Source organism: Microplitis mediator, chromosome 2 (assembly GCF_029852145.1).
Source record: "Microplitis mediator isolate UGA2020A chromosome 2, iyMicMedi2.1, whole genome shotgun sequence".
Lineage (NCBI taxonomy): Eukaryota > Metazoa > Arthropoda > Insecta > Hymenoptera > Braconidae > Microplitis > Microplitis mediator.
In genome coordinates, this window is record NC_079970.1 from 17,786,667 (window position 1) to 17,810,011 (window position 23,345).

At 28.9% G+C, this 23,345-nt stretch overlaps 1 protein-coding gene across 2 annotated transcripts in view; it reads right to left on the reverse strand.

The window, feature by feature from the left end:
- Positions 1 to 4,099: 4,099 nt before the first annotated feature.
- Positions 4,100 to 23,345, reverse strand: part of LOC130678446 (uncharacterized) — an 85,640-nt gene continuing 66,394 nt past the window's right edge. For both annotated transcript variants that reach the window (XM_057485642.1, XM_057485643.1), the window contains exons 4-8: positions 22,865 to 23,019; positions 16,868 to 17,117; positions 10,002 to 10,223; positions 8,137 to 8,332; positions 4,100 to 4,526 (exon numbers count right to left, since the gene is read on the reverse strand). In XM_057485642.1, the coding sequence (XP_057341625.1) occupies positions 4,517 to 4,526; positions 8,137 to 8,332; positions 10,002 to 10,223; positions 16,868 to 17,117; positions 22,865 to 23,019 (833 nt within the window). In that variant the 3' untranslated portion in view covers positions 4,100 to 4,516. The remainder of the gene's footprint in view (positions 4,527 to 8,136; positions 8,333 to 10,001; positions 10,224 to 16,867; positions 17,118 to 22,864; positions 23,020 to 23,345) is intronic.

Consider the following 23,345-nt stretch of genomic DNA (forward strand, 5'->3'; position numbering starts at 1 on the left):
GCAATAAATGAAATCAGTGAGAAGGTAATTATGCATAATTTTCGACTCTTCTTACAGCATATAATTCAAAATTATTTTTTTACTACAACTGCCTGTATTTTATGAAAAACATGAAAATAAATTTGTAGGTTATACCAATGGAAGCATATTACAAATAATTTTCCTTTGCCGACCGTGAACGTTTTTATCGTCTCCTGAAAAATTTCCCAAAGGTGGGATACGACGTATTAGAATGGCAATATCGATATACTCGGTCTCAGATACAGAACTTGTAGCAGAGAATGATACGAATTAAGTATAATTGTATTTGGAACCAGCACTGATACAAAATTTGTATCAGTTGGTACAATTCTAGTATTAATTTTTTTCCGTGTATTCTACACTGGTTCAATCAGTCGTGTACTTGGGACTATTTCTAGTGAATATTCACTGATCTTTGCAGTACAGAATTCAAAAAGTTAAAAAACAGGGACTAGAATTCTATGATTCATTTCAAATTATAGTTTTCTGTATGTATTCCCACTGAATTTATATGAACTATATAATTTTGTTTAAATTATCTGTTTTGGTATCAATTTTTCGACTTTATCAAATAAATTATAGAGAAAGTTTTTTATGTTTATAAGTGTGATAAAATTTGATCACGCATTTTTTTTTTATATTTGACGCGATTTATAAATATCATCAGTTTTACTATATATAGTATACGTAAGTTGTAATGCAACAACAAAATATCCTTGAAAAGTTCATAAAATACAATAAAATAAATTAATACTGATATACTTAAATTTGTATATAAAAACTTACTGAATATTTCATGCAGTCCGTTTTATTTATATTTTAAACAATAAATATGTTCAAAATTTAATAAACGAAAAAAAAAATAAATAAATAAACAAAAAAAAGTAAATCACAAACTCCCCTAAACTTTTTTATGATTTTCAAACTGCTTTGACCCAGTGAAAAAAGACGATAAAATGAGGGAAAAAAAGCCGTTTGAAGCTTTCAGTTATTAGTCTTGAAGCTTCGGCTTGAGACTTTCTCCCGACATACGGAGTGCTCATTAATCTTCTTATTTCCACACGAAATAAAAAAAAAATTAAAAAGTTAATGATATTATTAATAAAAAAAAAATGATCAAAAGTCCATAAAGCTAAAAAAGAGTAAAAAAAATTAATTTGTAAATTTATATTCTGCTATTTACGTCTAAAAGTTTTCTTCTCAACGATGAAAAACTAAAAACTTTAAACTTCAATATAAATTTTTCAAAATTACAGTACACTCTCAATGTGTTTTACTCTCGAGATGAATCAAATTTTCTCAGTTTTCTTAATTTCTCTGACCTTTCAACTTTCTTAAAATGAACCAGTGAATTTCACTGGTTGAATCAGTGAATGTCGCGCTCACTGATTTCAACCAGTGAACTAAAAATATGTAAGCGCACAGGTACAGCAGCATTCTGTACATGAGTATATTTAAGTGTTTTATTGTGTCAATAAGTGAATAATATTTATTTATTATCTTTATGTAATATTTCAATTAACTTTTATATAACAATAATAATTATATGACACAATTTTTACAGAGTATAAAAATAAATAACTTTGGAGTAACTTCAATAGCTTGGAGCTAACCTCATAAACATAAAATTAAAAAATATAAAAAGCCCATTGAAAATGAAAACAAATTAAATTTTTATAATTCCTAATATATATTATTTATTTTATTACTAAATAATTTATAATTAAATATAATTGTTATTAAGACTCTTTTAGTTCACTTTGTTTTTAAATAAACGTTTATAATAAAATAAAATTAATCTAACCTATTTTCTTTATATTTATATAGCACACCGGCGTATCACTGGTTCAACCAGTGACCCAAGCGATCATCTTAGTCCACTGATTGAATCAGTGAAATTTCACTAGTTCATTTTAAGAGAGAAGATTTAAAAAAAAAAAATTTTTACCATCTCGAACCCTTACAACTGAGTATAGATAAACATGTGTATCAATTAGAGTATTTATTTTAGTAGACAGTAGGTAATGGAATTTCCAACATTGAACTCCCTAATCTATTGATTTCAAACTATTGTTAGCCCTGAGTCACAAAAAAACTCGTTTGATTCCGCAAGTTTTATCTAAATCAGTTAATCAGATCGAGAGATATCGGATACAAAAAATTTCAAACAAAACAGTTATCTCCATTTTTTATAAACAATCTATACATTGCGGGTACTTTGAATCAGTTCATCCATTGGAAAGAAATCAGTGACGAAAAATTCAAAAAATTCCAATTTCCATCATTTTTTCACAATAATTTACAATTTAATCGTCTGAATGATCCAAATGTATTAAATCTTTGTCTCAATGAGTTTTTTCGATTGCTACAAAAACTATTTTGATTAAATTAACCGCTTTTTAGCATTTTTTAAATAAGTCATGAATCAATAGTTAAATTATATTAATTGTCAATTTAATCATTTCATGTTTTAAAAATAATTTTGTACGAGAATTCAGAACATTACTGACTTGCTAATTTCAGTTTTTCCGTACCAAAATAAAATTCCTCACGTATATGAACTGACGCTGATATATATTTACTGACACATTCTTTGCTGACTTACGACCCAACTGAACTATGCAATTTTATTACCCTCAAGTCTTTTCAACAGCCCTAAAACTTTGAAACACATCGATAGTCTACTGTACATCTTTTATTACCCCATTTAAAACTTTGATTAGTTTGTTTTATTGTGTTGGTCTACACAGAAAAAAAGGATTTCTTGACACAAAAATTTTTTACGCGCCCCAAGAAAATTTTTGCATTATGAATTGAAAACAGAAATTTTCTTACGGTGAGAATGAATTTTCTCAGAGTAAGAAAAAACTTTTTGAGTCAATAAATTTTTTCTCGTACCAAGCTAATTTTTGTGTTCAATTTATGATATACAAAAAAATTCTTGCGCCCAGAAATTCTTTTTTTCTGTGTAATAGTAATGACTAAAAATATTTTGTTTTGGATATTTTGTCGCTAGCTCCCGCGGCGCGTTACCAAAAATTTTATATTTACAAAAATTTATAATTATTTCCTTTAAAAAATTCCAATAAGAGAAAAAAAAGCGGCATAATTATACCAATTGTATATGAACATCTCCAGTAAAAAGTTATACATTTATATATTTTGTAAAAGGTCAATAGTAAAAAGCTAAACCGCCAATAAGAAGTTTCATTAAAAAGATGGTGTGGACACTTAAAATATACCTCGTACTTCGTAATAGTTACATTTTATTTTTTAATTATTTTTATAATTAAAGTAATTTTATTGGCGACTGAGTCGTCAAGTAGTTTTTTTTTATTACACATGTGCTATCATCTAATCGAACAAAATCCGATTAAGGTGAAGGACCCAGTATCCAATCAGGAAACTAGTACCCGATCACTCCATGTATTTGCGTACCTACACTGTAAAAAATTTTCAGAGTGAATGCGAAGTGGATGTGAACTGGATGACTATTTAATCTCCTTGGAGTGAAAGTCACTTTGAAGAGGAGTTCATTTTAATATTGAAACTGGGAATCGGAGTGAAGGCGGATTTAGGAAAATCCAGAGCACTCCGCTAAAAAACATACTCCGAATTTACTCCGTACGCGGATTGAATTTTTTCAACTCCAGAACTTTGAGTGAATTCGGATTCAAATAACATTCGTAATCACTCAGAATTTTTTACGATGTATATTTAGTAAAATATAGATATACCTACAAATGTATGAGTAATCGGCTACTAGTTTCCTGATCGGGTACTGGGTCTCTTACCTTAGTGAATTTAAAACTCGTAATAATTTATCCAAATGAAAACTTAGAGCATCTTTACACTTATATTTATAAAATAATCTAGTAGACTCTGTAAGCGACGCACGCAAATCTATAAATTCACATTAAATAAATATAAGCATATGGAATCAGTCAAGAAAGCTAATTACATTAATTTTTAAAATTTTTATACATTTTCACAGAAGAAAAAATTTTTTTTTCTTCATAGTAAATACCTTAATTATTATCTTATGATTAGTAAAAAAAAATTTTATACGTATGTATTATTTATATCACCTACTTATATTACAAATAAATATTATTAATTACATTTAAAAAAAAACTTTTAATAATTAAGTTAAATTTATTGAATTAATTAATTATTCTATAATTACTTTTGTTATTTTTATTTATTACAATTCAATGATATCAGGCGCACGAAATTGCACCCTACTAGAAAATTTAACCTCCTGAACTACTTCTTTGACTTTATCGTTGCCACTATCAACTACAACTACAACATCATTTCCCATTTCAGATTTCTTACTTAAAACTTCTTCTTCATCATCCTCATTTACTTCCTGAATAGTTCTACCATCTAAAGAGGTTATTTTTTGTCGTCTCGTTGAACCACTACTCTTGCTAGTTGTCGTAGCAGCTGTTCTTTCGCCAATACATTCCCTCAAGCGAACCGACTGCCGTGGTTATTTATATCTACATCATCAATAAAAATCTAAATACATAATTCATCAATATATCTAAATAGTTATTTTAAATATTAAGTATTAAGTGTCCACAAATGGTGCAGTGGCCACAATCGGTACTTCTACTCTATTTATTTATTTTGCTAAACTCCACGATCTAATAATCTTTAATATCTTTGTTTTCTAAATATTAATTAATATTATTCAAATTTCTTTCATATTGAACATTAAATTCTGTTGTTAAAAAAATTCAACGACACATATATTTAAAACAAGGTATCTTAGAAATGTTAAGGGTATTCTCAGACGGTACTCCCCGATGAAAAAAGATTTTATACAATTGTATAAAATTATATACAAAAAATGGCCCGATCTAATTGTATACAACTGTATAGAAATTGTATACAATTCTATACGAATTGTATACAAGTCTATATAATTATATACAATTCTATATAATTGCAATATATAGAATTGTATATAATTATATAGAATTGTATACAATTGGATCGGGCCATTTTTTCTATCCAATTATATATAGTCTATATATAATTATATACAGCGTATATATAATTATATATAGTCTATATATAATTGGATAAAATCTTTTTTCATCGGGTCTTTCCTCTACTTTTCAAAAATATTCAATGACTTTCAACTGTCATAACCGTATTAAAATTTTATCAATTAATTAAAAAAAAAAATTACTTACTGTCGTCATCAGTTTGGAGTTCTTTGGAAAAAAAATTTTAGCCAAGAAAATTTGGAAATTCGAATAGTAATATTGACATGGAGATTTTATATTGTCCTTTTTTCAATGAATGCTTTAACTTTTTTTAAATTAATTTATAAACTTTTAATACGATTATGACAGCTCAAGATCATTGAATATTTTTTAAAAATGGGAAAGAGGAGTGGAGAGGGTTATTGTCTAAGAATGTCCTTTATTCATAATGATTGTTTAATGTTATGTTACAGTCTGAACAAGAACTCGTATATATTAATTTGCATTTGTCTACAGTTCGATCGTTTATAGTATATTCGTTCTCGTAGAAAATGCGTCCTAGTTATTGAAATTGTGCATCGAGTGACAAGAAATAGATCAATGCATGGAAAAAAGTCGTGATGCTGAAATAATGTCATTACTGACATTGAAATAGTACCACAACTGTGGTACAAATCTAGAACCACAGTGATCCAAATTTTGTATCAGTTTTCGCGCACGCTCAAACCAACTGTAGAACGTAAATATGTATAGTGGTGGTTAAGATATCCTAAATATTTCGTTTTCAGATTGATCACTTTAATTTTTCATTTTACTTATAAAAAAAAAAAAAATGAAAACATTGAATTTTTTGGAAATTTGGTAAACAAGAAAACTAAGGGCGTTTTAATTTCTTATATAATGTAACAACAAAACCAAAAAAAATTTGTAGGTATAGCTGTATTAATGTATATACTTTATTGACGTATACTAAACTATATAATATATATAGTATTTAACGTCATTTACAATACATTAGATACAAAATTTGTATCAGACAGTGATACAATACGACTTTAGTATCATTTTATTTGAAACCAAGACTAGTACAAAATTTATGTCAATTGGTACTATTCTAGAATATTTTTTTCCGCGTATGAATGCAGTCCAGAATGAAGATGTCTGCCGGAGCCGAAAACGAGGTCTGACATCACCCGCGCCTGCATTCGTTTTTCATTCTGTGTCACTCATTATATTTTGCAATCACCTGCATTGAAACTGTAATTTTCAATGCATGTTTTGCAGGTCGAAACAAACCAATTCCAGACCAATGTGACTTAGCGGGTAAAGACTGATCAGTTTCTTCCCTAGGGAAGAAAGTCATTAGTTTGTGGCCATTGTTAATTTCTGACTTCAGTTCATCCCTGTAAGAATCGCATTTTCTCACCTCCGGGCGGAAAGTGCAACTTTCGTCCCGCTGTGCAAAACGAAGTTGCCGCTTTCCGCCTCCGTCGAGGAGAAAAATAGTATACACTCCTCGGGAAGTAAATAAGAAAGCCTCAGATCACATGTAATTGTTGGCCGAGGCGAAGCCGATTTCATTTCTTACTTTACTTCCTTAGGTGTGTAATATACTATTGTTTATTGTAAACCTCTAAATTTGTATGTCATTCTAATAATCAACCAAAGTATCTATTGTGTTTGGAAAATTGAAAAAATAATATGAGTTCCAATAAAAAAATTGTTAAATCAATAAAAAGCCATGTTTTTCTGTTAGATTACTTAAATTTGCATATTTAAAATACTACACGAAAAAAAATTTTCTTTAAAAACTACCGTTAAATTCACTGTAATCGTGGAACATAGTGCGGCGCTTATATTTATTACCATTTTTGAAATAAAAATTACGAAAAAATTTATTTATTTTGTGGCAGACTTCCTAAAGTTTACCGAAAACCAAATGAAATTAACAGTAGACTACGGTAAAATTTGTTGAAAAAAAAATTATAAATTGTCTCACTTACCGACAAATGACTAGGTCGTGCTATTCGTCCCAGTATTACAGTAAATTTAACGGTAATTTTTAAAGAAAATTTCTTTCCGTGTACATTATTCTTTTGCCGTGCTATCGGTCCGAAATTAGCCTGTTTCGACTGGCTCCAAGCATTTAAAATTTTCTGTATTAATGCAGGTAATCCGAAAAATATAGTGTGTGGTATGGGACACTCTCATCTGAAATCGTCTTGTTTTCTCATTTTCCACGTAGAATAATATTTCCTAACATCTACTCGAAATTTTGAATTTCAATGTTAGAGGCCAGTCAAAACACATTAATCACAGGTTAATGATATGAGAAGCTGGTGGCGTATATTTGTATTACGAATTACAATCAAGATAAATTTCATTTGCTTATAAATAAAAGCTGTCAGTTATGATGTCATTTAAAATATAATTGAGAAGTCTGAAATTCGTAACAAACCGTTGACATGCCAATAAGGTTGGAATAAATATCAATGTAGATTTAGCGGGCAGAAATCAAAATTACGCTTCCATACCGCTAATTTATTGAATTCGCAATTTAAGCATACGTCATAGGTTAACATGGCATATTAGACTTGAATTAACTTGTTTCCACTGACTAAATAAACATTAAAAGTTGAAGTTTCAGAGCAGATGTTACGAAAATATTTATCTATTACTTCATCATGCGATTGCATCGATTTATCGTTGATACAAAGTATATAAAAATATATAAATATAGTAGTATAAGAGGTCGTCTGCATGACCATAAAATTGAATTCAATTTATATGCATACTCGTCTCTTTCAAACTCTAAAAGTCAAGCGTAGTTATAAAGTAGTTTATAAAAATTTTTAGACTAAGGATTTTTATTTTATTTTTTTTTGTTATTGAATCATGTTATGTATAAGACATTAAGTTTCAAGCTTAAAACTTTGTAAGACAAATTATTTCTTTATTATTTTTTTTTTTACCTCATAATTCATGAATTTATCGTTGAGGTATTTCGTGAAAGTTTAAAAAACTTTTTTATTGTATTATAAATATTTATTATTGAGGAAAATGAAAAAAAAAATAACTATTGAGTAATAAAAAAATCACAATAATTGAAACTTACCTTTCGAACCAAGGACAAGCTAGAACTCTACAAACAGCAAGACCTAGTGCCGTGACAATGCTCATGGCTATGACTGCGTAGATGACGCCAAGATGGACCACCGCAAAGATGTAAAGAGTCTTGGCGCACCAGTGATCCGGGTCGAACATTTTAGCTTCGAAGTCCGGCCATCTGATCTTCAGAATCCAATAATTACCTGAGTCGTAGCGGGGGTTGATAATAGAGCGTAAGAGAAAAAGGACAGTGATAAATAAAATTTTCAAATAAAATAAATCGCATTCTATAAATGAAAATTATAGAATTTCCATAACAGTTTTATTTGTTTTGTCAGATAGTAATTCTTCGTTAACTTTTTTTTCCGTGATACAAATTAAAAAGAACGAAATAGAAAAAGAGATCAACAAAATGAAGTGTTCGATTAATGGTTCGAACGTGAAGATGTACTTGAGATAAATTGAGTCTATAAGCAATTAAGTCGGATCTTATTAGAGTTCTAGCAAGATAAATATCTCAATTAATAATCATTAAGTTAATTATTTTAAATAAAATATATTCTATCTATAAATTAATCTATTTTTTATCGAAAACTTTTGAAAACGTTTTCGCGTGGTCGTTACTACATAATTGTAATTAACCCTTCAGTACCCGCGTTAGAACAACGTAAAACGTTACCCGCGTGATGAGAAAAAGTCTCATTCTTCGGCGCATCGTAAATTTTAAGCTAAATGAAACAAAAATATTATGCACTTTCCCAGTTATGACGTAATTATAATTTATTTGAATATTTCGCTTGTTTTTATTTTTAAATTTTGTATAATGTACTTGTTTTTTATTTTTTAATTTTGTAAGTAATGACAGATGTAACGGCTGAAAAAAATGGCAGTGATTGCCGAAAAGATTCGGAACTGTCCGAACTGAGCCGAACCGTATTAATTTTTACGCCTTACTTTACTCGCGTGATGAGAAAAAGTCTCATGGCTTTTTAAAATAAATGTTTCAAAAATATTTTCTATGTTCGAAATAATTTTTAAATTTCAAAATCATAAAATTTTATTAAGATGAAAAAAATTTCACTAGGTAATTCCATTCGAAATTACTTAGAAAAGAATATTGGAAGTCAAGTGTGAGAAAAAAACTCATAGCGCGGGTGCTGAAGGGTTAATGCATACTTAAAATCAAATTATATTTTTCCCTTGTAGGTTACAAAAAAAAAAAACTATAGACAACGAGCAAAATAACGACAAAATGCGGCGATGTGAAATAAAATATAGAATTAAACTACAAATTCATTTCACTTTTGTAAAAAAAGCCGGTTAAAAAAAAGGACTTATATGAGCCTACATGACGATTTTAGCTTATTGTCAGAGAAAATGAATATGAATTAACTTGCATTAATACTCAATTATTCAAATAAAGATTTTAGTTTTATTTGAATCTTATTAATTATAATCCTACTAATTGCAGTGATGCATTCCTATTCGGTTATAATCCGTGGCGGTTTACAGATAATGGTTATTACATGGTTTCAATCGATTGTCCAAGTGTGCTACTTGCAAAAAAATAATTCAAAGGCTCATATCAGTCCATTTTTCCCGCTCGGGAACGTGTAATGAACATTGAGAATAATCACAATAATCTTTTTTAATCATTAAAAAATTATTTATACGTAAAAAAAAAATAGTTTTTGAATAAAATTAAAAAATTTCATGTACTAAATTTTAATTCGTGATTTATGTGCGATGAAGGAAATTTAAAAACAGATGATAATTTATTAAAATGACTATCAAAATTAATAATGAGAGCATTAATAATAGAGGATCGATATTGAAGATATTTATCTCATATCTAATGGTACATAGTCTCACCTAATACGAACCAGACGGTTAGGAAGCACGTCAAAGCTATAGACACCAATTGCATGGGGGATATGTGTGGGCTTGCGTTCGGTACACTCAGGATTTCAAGGCGCCGTGATCGAATTTGCGAGTACAAGGCCCAGAACATTCTCACTCCACCCAATGTGCCACCCACTATCATGTAAACTGGTATATGAGGCTCCTTTGGACAGTCTTTGATGAATTGTAATCCTACGCATATTAATAATACATATATACATAATATAATAATAACAATAGCTAAGGTAGTAGTACTATTTGTGGCCACTGCTCCATGTTTGGACATCTACTACTTTCCTTTAATTAATGAAAAAAAATAGCATTGTAATAGTGCGATGACAGTATCGCTGAAAAAATTTAGAAAATGAATCACGTCATTGCATTTTTGAAAAATTATATTATCAAAATTTTTTCAGTGTCAAAAACTAGCTTTAAAGTGGCCAAAAACGGTACCTTTATCGTATAATTAAAATATTATTCGATTGGCATTCCACTGCACAGTTAAAAATTAAATATACAGTCGAATCGCGTTATGAGTCCGCCGACTTATATTTCTTGGAAGACATTTCCTCTCTATGACTACAAAAATAATCATGTACACACTCACACGCTTGCAAAGTAGGGGAAGTGTGAGTTACGGCGTTTGACTACTGAGCAGAAGTGGGGGTACAGGAATTCTTAGAATTATATTCCCCTACACCCCTGTAGGCGGACTCATAACGCGATTCGGCTGTATTATGCTTTTAATTTTAAAAATGTTTTTGTAACTCACTAAATTATCATTTCATACACTGTAAAAAATTTTGGTGTAAAAATGACTGGGTAGAAAATGGAAAATCTGTTTCTTTAACTTCATAAGCGTGAATGGTTTCATTCTCAGCTGCTTATATTTTTTTAAATTATTTCGCGTGAATATTTGTAAAAGGAGCTCGTAATTATTTTATTACTCAATATAACTATAAAAATATAAATACGTAACCTCACTATGTATTAGTCATTTGTTTTTATAATTAAGGCCATTTTCAGACAATACCCCCCACTTTTTAAAAATTTTTAACGACTTTCAATTGTCATAAGCGTATCAAAATTTTGTCAATTAATTAACAAAAAATTAAAGCATTAATTGAGAAAAGGACAATTTAGTAGCAATTTCGCCGAGATATAGATTTAAAAAAAATTACTTACAGTCTGAGAATACCCTTAATATTTTCCAAATTTCTCCTTCGGAGTAAAATTTATTCCGAGGGGATTAAATAAATCAAAAATCATTTACTCTGCGTTCACTTCGCGAATTTTTCAGTGTAATAAAATTCAATTGTGACTAATTGTTTAATTGTTCTAAGATATCAAATAATAATTTATTTAATTGTAAATAAATTAACTGTGTATTGAATATAAATTCTTAATTGATAGCAATATATATTTAAGTATACATATATAATAACATAAATTAGATAGAAGATATAAATTTTCTCGTACATTCTCATTTCTCACTAAAACCCTGTGGCTGAAAGTGAAATTGCTTTTGTCATGTCCAAGTTATATCAGATGGAGAATCAATAGCAGTAGTTCACGCTGATTGTCAACAGTAAATTAAGTTTCGATTATAATTGACAGTTTTGCGACAGGATTTGTCTGTGTCTACAGAGAAAGAGGAAGTAAAAGAGACCAGACCAATCCGCATAACAATTGTCAACTAGACAATTTTAGATGTCAATATATAGTATTCAAATAGCTTTGGATTAATGCCACATTGATCGGTATTTTTTTTTTTTTAATCAATAATTTACTTCTTTTTTTATCAAATAATTCAACTGTCATATTTTTTTATACTCTACTCAATATTCTGGTAACGGCTATTTTTTATCCATGAAATATTTGCTGAATTAATCAAATGTAAATTGCTATTGGTTTTAAATCGCTACGATTACTTGTCAGTTTTCGAATTCAGTGATATAACTCGTTCGATAATCCGACATATTTATATAAATTTTATTTACAGTAAATAATGGTCAGAATAAAAATCAATTATTCAAATAATTTATAAAAAAATAATTGAATATTTTTTCAAGCTTTAAATATTTAATTGCTAGCGAGCTTTAAAGTTTTATTTTATATCTGGATTATGTTCAACAAAAAATAATCCATGCGTCGAAAAATCAATCACTTTATCATCGGCATATATTTTCAAATAAAAAATTAAAAGTTTATAGAGTTTTTAAGCTGCATTAATATATTTTATTCAATTTTTTTTTTCATCATTAGTATTTAAAAAAAAAATTGATCTAAATTATCAATAAATATCTCCATGTTTTATTTTACAAATTATAACTTTTTTTCCAACTAAAACGTATACATATACGCCAACTACAATCGTAAATGTTTAATACAATATTTAGTTGTCAGTACTATTTATGTAGTATATTTTACTACATATTGGAGTACCCGCAACTACAATATTTTACTACAATATTGTGGTTGGAAGAATCACAATTTTTTTATGTATATCTAGAGAATAAACTAAAATCTTCACAGATACTTATTTTGTATGTAAGAAAAAAACTATGATACCCATGTTGGGTTTGATTACAAACGTGTAGTCAACGAAATAATTTTATCTTATAGTGTTCTTAACTACACGTTTGTCCTCAAACTTTTGTCAATCTTTAATACGATTCCGCGCGTTTTCATCCCCCGACAAAATATCCTACGGACAAAATATCCCCCGACAAAATATTTCCGGACATAATATCCCCGACAAAATATCCCATCAGCAAAATTTCTCTTTTTTATTTAAATGTTTTATTTGGACTATTCACAACTAATTTCGGTGCTTGTTTTTCAGGAAAATTGTGGGAATTTATAAATAAAAAATAACTGCCTTTTTAGAGTGCTAGTTTTTCAGGAAAATTGTGCAAATTATATCGAAAGATATTTCGTCAGGGATATTTTGTTGGGGATGTCTTGTCGGGGGATGAAAACGCGCATTACCCTTTAATACATTAGGCGAATGATTTAATAATAATGGTTTTATTAATCACCATTTTAATGTTAATTAAAGTAATGCATTAAAGTAGGACATGATTTCTTAACTATTAAGAAACCATTTTTTAAATAGTAAGAAATATTTGTTAAATACAAAGAAATGATGTTTAAGAAATGCTTTCTTAAATACTAAGAAATCTTTTTAAATGCTAAGAAATCCTTCTATCAGTGCTAAAGTATAAATTCTAAGAAATAATATTAAATAGTTACCGTACGAAAACAAAAAATCGGTCTATTGGTTGATCCTGCAGACCTGCCCTAAAACTTCCCGCTGTTTTCGAGCTCCTTGAGCTTGAAAAAATTGATGTGAATACATTTTCGAGCTCCTCAAGCTCGGACATCATCTTGAAATTAGTCAAAATAGCTTCCTAGAACCTCAACACGTCGAGATCTGATAGAAATTCGATTTTCGAAAATCGGACCGAAACCAATAACTTTCTGAATTTTTGAAAATTTTCAATTTTCATAGCGGGACGTTAAAAATGTTACTAATGCTTAGTTGATACCATTACTTTCAAATAGGTTCGGACACTATGATATAGTACAAAAAACTATAAATATTAGTTAAGATTACTATTTTTTCATACTCATTCCTTTCTAGTTACCACAACCATGTACTTTTCTCTCAGTGTATGAAAGGAAAATTTATATGAAAAATTTACGTGTCAATAATAATTTATAGAATTAATAATTAACGTATTAGTGATTAATGAAATAAATGATCAGTTTGATTAAATTTTTATTTATTAGTATTATTATTAACTTAATAATCAATATTTAAAGTAGCATATAATTATATGACCACGAATAAATACTGAAATATTGATATTACGTCCATAATAACAAACAGCCCTTTAATCAACATCACAAATACCTTCCGTCTAAATGGACGAGTAGAACCTCGTCAAAGGACATATATGAACATTCATATTAATTTACATAAATATATGTCATATATACATCTATGTATTTCGTAAATAATTATTTACATAAAATATATATATTTGAGAGCACACGAATATTAAGTCTATATAAATATAGAGGGTATATACCTGAATATATTGATTCTTTACCCCTCTGTAGTCTAGTCTAGTAGTACATAATACCATGTATAGATATATAATATATATATGTATATAGCAGTAGACTACTATATAGCAGAGGCCAGTGGCACAAGTAAAATTAAGTGGGCTTGCATGTCGAGAAGAGCTTGCCTTGCTAGCCTGTTCTCTCTGAGTCTCGCGTGTCATAACCTACTAGTCGATTATCGCAGTACTAGGGTCGATATTATACTTCGACTAAGCTACAGTTGATTCTATCCTTTTTGTACTAGTTTATTTTATTATATATATTTATTATGAAAGTTAAACAAATAAACTGAGAAAGTAAATAGAAGAAATTTGATGAAAAAAAAAAAAAAAGTTACGAAGTGTAAGTTGATACAATCTAAGTACGTTTGCATGTTAATCTGCTAATGAAATTATTTGTGTAATTAGTGTCGAGGTCTAATATCATTAATTGCTGTCAATAAAATTCTATTTTTCATATCATAGATCATCGTTCTCATTAGAAAACTACCTGATTAACATTAAGAAAATGACCTTTTGGCATGTTCTGAACTAAAAAAAATAAATGGTCGAGTTAAATATATTGACTCGTTTGAAACTTTTCGTTCAATAGTTCTGAATAACGAGAAAACATATTAGAGCTTAGTAAATATGCAGTTAACTTAAATAGTATGATCATTTAATTCAAATAAATTTGTGGTAAAGAAATTAAACTTTTTCACTATCTTGAAAAATTAAGACAAAATAAATTGTTCTTTATACACAGTAGTAAAAAAATTTTTTTAGGACAAAATAATGACTTTTACACTTTGATTTAGATCTTTTATAAAATTTACAAAAATTAAATCAGGCGGTTTGCTACTAAAAGCGACGATAAATATTGATGTCTTGGTATAAAAATATTTTTATAATGTTATCTTGAGTTTTTATTTGATACCTTATACGATATTTTATTGTTAAAGAAATAAAACAGGATAATCGTAATTTTTGAGTGAGTTATGTGGGTTTGAATACTGGAAAACGATTTACCGCGGGCCACTGGGGACCTCGCAAAGTGCTCTGAGTGATGCCTGTAGGCGTTGAAGCTCATTTCGATATCTTTTCTACCCTTCAAAGCTTTATAAGTCACTTAAAATTCCGATCTCGCAATTTTTTTTTGTTTTCCCATCAATTTGAGTCAAAGAAGCGATTTCAAAAATAGATTTATATGAAAAACCACGAAACAAAAAATTTTTTATAAAAAATTGAATTGGGTACTTATATTTTATACTACTAATATTTTATTGATTGAATCCCTAAACCCCTAGGCAACAAAAATTTTTCCCATGCTCAAACAGCAAACATGAATTTTATTGAAATACTTTTGTTTTATTTGAAATAGATCGCGATAAACATTACAAATAATTTTAGTTTTATAAATATATATAGTCGTTTTTGGGCTTTTATCGTTACTCTGAATTAAAAGACAATCGATTATAAGTTATCAGAATTTTTTTGAGTATTAGAGATAGATTTTCAAGTGACTTCATTAGTTTTGTTTTACAATGAATGATGGCACATTCGATCCTTCTTAACAAATTATTTATTGGTAATATTTCGCCAATTACAAGTATTAACATCTTCTGACCAATTTTCTAATATAATTAACATTAATTGAGTCTTGACTTTATTAGTATTTTATTATCCGGGCTTTTTTTAGTAGATTTCATAGAAATCTATCTATTGCATTTTGTCCTCTATTTGTCTTCATGGTGGAATTTTCAAAGAATTTTCTCATAGTCTATCATAATTTGCCGAGTAGGATCCAAAAATACAATTGGTTCAAAAGTTTAACATATATACATATATACTACGCGCCTTGTTGCGGCACATAATTATAAACGATTCTTAATAAAATTTAACACACTTAGCCTTTTAATGATTGTCTCGGTTTCAGTTCGACGATGAGCAAAATCAGTTAACTAGTTCAGAAATGGTGGAGATATCAATTTCCAAAAATAACGAAAAATGCTATTTTTGCACAGAAAATAAAGTTATTTTGAATCAAGAAAATACTTTGAAAGGCAAGCGTTTTCTGGAAGCAAGTCAAGATTTTCTTGAGCCAAGAGAATTTGTCTTGGTCAGAGGAGATTTCTATTTTATCCAAGAAAATTGAGGTTTTCAAAAAATATTTTCTTAAATCAAGAATATTTACCTTCTATCGAGTATTTTTTTTCTGTGTGTATTTTTCGTGGATAACTTTTTAATGGAAACATAGTCTTACTTTGTGAAAAAGGCGTAAAAGCTGATAAAATAAAATATATCATTCTTGTTTTACTTTGTGTTTTAGGATAATGTTTCGAATTTTAAGAAAGGTTCAAAGTCACATGATTGATTTCTGTGTTATGATTAAAATTCCATTACTTTATTTTTGGCGGTTTTTGACCTCAAGATTCATTAAAAGTGTCAAAAAATTAACTGCTAAATCAATTTTATCTTAAAACTTCAAAATAATTAAGTAATGAGAAATATATATACTTCCTTTTTGGATGCCGAATGCCCTTTTTTATCTTTGATTCACACATAAATCACATTTTTATAATTTTTAAATCTACTTTGATCGGAATTATTTTTTTTCGTGACTATTTATTATTTTCATAAAATTAATAGGAGAGATAACTTCTTATTATAATAAATTTGAATTAATCAGCAAGTAATAATAATAACAATAATAACAATATTTACCCATGATGAGCATAATAATGGGTACAGTTGAAAGACATGCGAGGCAGATAGTGACAAACATAGTTTTACTGACAACTCCCATTGCCCGGAACACAAAGTCACAGATGCCACTAGCTTCCCTGTGGGCGTCTTTTAGTTGAAATACTAGAGATCCGTACGTCGCAACTCCTAAGCCACTTGAAACGGTTGTTCCTTTCTCTGTTGAATTAACTGTTCTCATACAAAGTCTTCGTGACTCGTCACCTGAAAACTAATTTTACAAAAATTACTATTCTGTTCAAAGTTAATTAATAATAGTTGAAAATTATTTATTGTTAACAACTAAATTATTTTAAAGAACAATTAATAAAACGGCTTTAATTACTAAAATATTTTAATTTTACTTTAGTTGTAACTTACATCAATAGAAATAAGTTGATTCTATTGATTGATAGATAAATACCATCTGATTATTGTTGATCATAAATTAGACAATTGTAATGAGTTGTTAGCTAATTATAAAATCAATAATTATGGGAATTTCAAGACAAATTGAATCTTGACATTACCACTTGATTGTGCGCTCTTAGGTAAACTGTACAGAAGTTATATATACTCAGATCATATCCAATATAGGTGAGTATGAAATACAAGCTATCGATAAAGTACTTGAGGGTGCTCAAATATCTAGGTGCATCGTATACATATATGTGACTCAAGATACTTGTTTACAGTGTCCTCAATGTCCTTAAAAGATTATTTTATATTTTAAAATTTATTATTTATTATAAAAATGTTGAAAAGTAATTTTATCACTTTATTATATTATTATTGAACTTTAAAATTATTAGCTTTGTATTTTTATTTTTTGTTTTTAGTATTTTATTTCAGTTTAATTTATATTATTTCAAAAAATTTTCAAAAAATTCCGCCTTTTTTCTTTGATGTCGCCTTTTCTTTTTCTATCCTACTGTCACACTAGTGCTGCTACGTGAGGAGTTGGTGGAGAAAAAGAAACTAAAAATAATAAAAATGGAGCCGTTCATAAAATATGTTCGCACTCATAACGGGGAAGGGGGGAGGTCGCTTACTATGACAAAATGTTACAAGGGTGGTCAAGGGGTCTAAATAATCGAGGGGTTGATAGAAAGTCATTTGTTTCATATTTGTAAATATGTAAGTATTTATACGTATATACTTGCGTCATAAAGGGGGGGGGGTCTAAAAAGGTAAAATTTTGCGCGATATATTTTATGAACGGCCCCAAATATAAAATGGCAACTAAATTTCTTATAATTTACCGGTTTAAATTTATTATTAATTACCATTAAATCAAAAAAATTTGGATTGTGGTTTTCAAAAGGGTTTTCTATTTGAGTGTGCAAGTGTAAAAATAGAAAATTAGATAAATCGGTTTGAAGTTTTTGAAGTTATCGTGTTGACCAACATCCACACATAGTAACAGGCATCACAGGTTTTTTTTTTTTATTCAATCACCCAAGTAAAACATGCTCGAGTAAGATTCTGGTGCCAGTGCTTTGAGCAAAACCCCTAGTCACTAGTGTCTTTTTCTACGTATGGGTCTTGCGCAAGATCAAGAAATCGTCATCAAGACTTGTGCATGACTTGCTCAAGGCATTGTACACAAGAATATTTAAGAAATCTTGGATACAGTCCAGTTGAAAAGTTTCTGGCGCATTTCTTGCACCAACAACTTACGGCAGGTACTTACGCATGGCCTGCTCAAGATCTGTTCAAGGCTCAAGGTCAATTTTAAGCCTTGAGCAGATCTTGAGCAAGCCATGCACAGCTATTTTCAACTGTAGTCTTCCTCCAGAATTGAATTATAATCTGGCGCGAATTTCTTGTGTAAGGCTTGCACTAGACTTGTTATTGAAATCCGGCCACAAGTATCTGCAGCAGACACATACGAAGAAAAAGACACTAGCACCTATCGATCTTGAGATCAGGATTGCTTAAGCCTTGAACACGATTGTTATATGGGCATTACTATCAAAAAATTGACTTAAAATAGTGTGCGTTTAGTTTATTAACAAATTATCTTTCAAATGATACGAATTTAAGTCTAGTTGAGCACATTCGAATAAGTGTAAATATGTTTTTTATGTGAATGAATCAGCTGTGATTGAGTAAACTTTAGTAAAAAATATCTCATTGCTTCGGAATTAAGTTTTGTAAAATTCATATTGTTCATCTGTGGAAATTGATTAAATTTATTAAATAGCTTTTTTATTTATTAGATTCATTCACTTTTTTACTTGATTGAACGTCCAAAAGAAAACTAGTCTGCATAACTTGACAATATTTTCTTTTGTTCCTTTGTGCTCGAAAAATCAACTGATTTACTCTGAACACTACGCTTTTATAAATTTAAAGATATTTCTTTTAAATAAACACACACACACATATTTATTTATTCATTTATTTTAAGAAAATTCACTTGATGTGATGAGACAAATTTTAAAGGACTTTACTAATCCGTTGTGTAAACTTCAGTTTTATTTATTTTATAGATTGAAATATAAAAGCGAAATTTCACAGTGATGATAAAAAAAAATCAATACAAGTATAAATAAATCAGACATTCATAAAAAAATTTATAAAATAATAATATAAAAATACATATTGAAATAGTTGAATTTTATTTTTAATAAAAAATTTATTAAAATAAAAATATAAAAAGTATAGAGAAAAAAAAATATCTATGATCGATTATAAATTGAATCACTAAATTTTCAAAAAATCAGTTTGATAAAAATAATTAATTTTTATTTTGACAGTATTTTTCAATGTGAATACTTATTGTGACAAATTTTAATTTTAAAATAATTACAAGACCCATCTATTTCATAGCTTCAAAGTGTCATTTAAAGAGTTCATTAACATAGAGCGAAAAAATATAAATGAAGAGTAAAAAGACGAATGAATTTCAAGTAAAAAAGACAAATCGTAAAAGTAGAATGTAACAATTTAAAATGGTTGAGTAGAATAGAAATGTAATAGTTGGACTATAAAGTGAAAGACACAATAGAGATTATATATATATATATATATATATATATATAAGAATTTAATGTCAATAAAAACATTGTTTCGTTGGACAGAATTACAGGAATTTAAGTGCACCACTAAAATTTCATTTTATTTTTTGTTTATCTTCTACTTGAGTCACGTCGTATATTTTTTTCATCCTTTATTGCTTTATTCTTTAAATTTAAGATATAAAGCAGACATTGAGAATAATAAAGCTCGTTTACTTTGATTGTCTTACTCATTCTGAGATATCGTATTAAGGTGTAGCTAGAAAGATAAAAGTATTTTTCGCTGAGATTCTTGAGATACCGATGTCGCTGTGTTAAAAAATTTTTTATTTTTTTAACTTCCCGCTAAGAAAATTGTAAATTTTCAAAAATTCGGGAAGTTATTGGTTTCGGTCCGATTTACGAAAATCGAATTTCCATCAGATGTCGACGTTTCGAGGTCCTAGGAAGCTATCCTGACTAATTTCACGATGATGTCCGAGTGTATGTATGTGTGTACGTACGTACGTACGTATGTATGTATGTAAATATTCATAACTCTTGAACGGATGAACCGATTTTGATCGTTGAGGTGTCATTCGACGCGGCTTGTTAATGTCTTGAGGCCGTATGAATTTGAACTTAATCGGTAGGGTGCGTTCAGAGATATTTCAAAAATAAAATTTTTTCGAAAATGTTTTATTTGGATAACTTTTAATTTGCTCGATGGATTTATTCCAAAATCTAATCAGCTCTAAAACTCTATAAGCCGCGTCGAATGCCACCTCAACCATCAAAATCGGTTCATTCGTTCAAGAGAAACCGTTGACGAAAGAATTCAAAAAAAATTTTTTCCTTGGTTTTTTTGAAATTTCTCAAAAACGGCTGAATAAATCAATTTCAAAATTCGACCAGCTTTAGAACTTGATAAAACGCGTCGATTGCCACCTCAACCATCAAAATCGGTTAATTCGTTCGCGAGATATCGTGGAAGAAAGAAATGCTAAAAAATGGTTTTTTACAAAACAATGGCATACAAAAGTAATTGCGAGCTCGAAGAGCTCGAAAATATATTCACAATAATGTTTTCGAGCTCAGCGAGCTCGGAAACAGCGGGAAGTTTTGGGGCTGGCCCGCAGGGTCAACTGACAGACCGATTTTTTTTATTTAAATTGCATAGTATTTCATATAGAATAGAAAAATTCCATAACAACGCTATGCATTTTATAATAAAAAATAAAATTCTTCAAGAAATATCCAAGGTGAAGGTGATAAAAATTTAATTTAAAACATGAATGTGATTTCCATTATTATTATGAAATCAGATATTTTAAAATATGAATAAGTATTTAAATAAAAATTTTGTCTACTTATTCTAATTAAATATGGAGCTTTTACCGCTACGACGAAAAATTTATAAATGTTATTCTTTATTTTTAATATTAAAATGCTTATCATTTTTTAATAATTCAAATTTTAACGATAAATTTTTAGAGAAATTGTTTTATCATTCAGTTGGAAATAATAATATAAAATTTCGTTACATCAAGTCATAAATTCAAATTAAATCAACATATAATCATAGAATACTACACTGGGGTATATTACACCTCGAGTAATTCTTAGCTATATGGTCCAACAAGTATTTAGAAATATAAATTTCAATTATTGATCGCATTGAAAGCGGGGGAGTGTCTAAAGAAGACAATTAATGAGATCTTAATTGCTTTAAATTATTATGGTTTAGCACACTTCAACATATTAATTCTTAAAGTATAATAAACTATAATAATATCGCATTAGTAATTCCAAAAGGATTTATATTTTTATACTCCCTTTTGGCCTCAGGAAGCTTCGTAAAGCCAAAAGAGCTTGTAATTTTTTTTTTTATTACCAATCGTTTCGCGGACTTATTTGAAAGCCAAAAAATTAAAAAAAATAAAATGGTGAAAGCTACAAGGGCGTATAATTCGAGTCAAATGCCCTTTTAGTTTAAAAAAATTTTTTTCTCAATTTTTAGCTTCAAAATAAGTCCCTAGAACGGTCGACAATGAAAAAGAAAATATACGCTGTTTTGGTTTTAGGGTACTTCTTAAAGTAGTTCACTCGCAAACCGAATTTTGATAAAAATTTCTGACCACTTGTAAAGCGAGATATTGATAATCAAAGTACTCACAGTTAACATGTAGTAGCTCGGACTAACCTAAAAAGAAGTCATATTTTCATGTATATTTCAAATTATTTTTCTTAAGAATCTTCCCACAAACTAATAGGTTATAGAAAAATAAATTTGAAATTTAAAAATATATAAAAATTATCATACTACCCATCAGTAAAAAAGTTATAAATATTCAAAGAAATCTTCTCACAATTTCAAAATGAGGAAAAGCGAGTAAGCAATATTAAGTGAAAGAGGAAGCAAAAGCGAGTAAGAGAGTAAACAATAGCACACACTATAGGTCGCGAGTGAAGTACCTCAAAGCCGAAAGGGTGAATGAAATTATAAGTCCTTTTGGAATTAGTAACGCGATGTAATTATTATCGTGGTAAGATATACAATCAAATTTTGGTGACCAACTAGTAGATCTACCTCTGGTGATAGTAAAGTAATAAACGGTAGAGTGGAATTGAACACCCATAATGCAGAGCCCATAAGCACACTTAGGACAAAGCTATCATCGACAATATGGCTTTGTGCGAGGTATTTAGTTCAAGTTAGCTGAATAATTGATTTTAGCACCTATCGTCTTTGTAGTATGTATAATGTATTGTCCATTTTGATCCAAGGACCAATTTCATGTCGACCAGTATAAAAAAAATGTTTATCTCATCGGAAACACTAATGCAAGATAACCTTTGAATATTCGGTTTTTTTTTAAGTTTTATATACAGATCGTCATATAATTTGACGATCGAATAATAGTAATTTTCCTTAACACACGAATGAATAGATACATCCATATTTTTTTTATTTTACCTGTGATACTGAACTGCTTGCTCGTCTAGATTCAGCCCAAGCGTTTGTTCCATATCCTAAATTCGTTTGCGTTCCATGACCTGGACCAGATCTTACGCTGCTGGTGTTACCATCACGATAACGATAAGGTGACCCACTGCGATTTGCTGACGTGCCTTTAAAAAAAGAAAAAACATTTTTTTTTAATACTACGCTGAATTTTCGAAATTTTTCAAAACAGACATATTTTATTTGATATCAAGACACGCCATAAAAATTTTGACTAATGCCTATTTACAGATATGTCAAAAAAAACTGTCTTATGAATGAAATTGAGACGATAAAAATAATTCTAGATATCTTGTCCTCTCGACACGGTTCAATAAATCGCATTTTTTTACGCTCTCATCTGAAGTCATGTAACAATATGTATATATATATTCAATCTTGCAATTGGAATCGGCGTTATTCTCACGATACCAAGTCATCACGCCTTATCGAG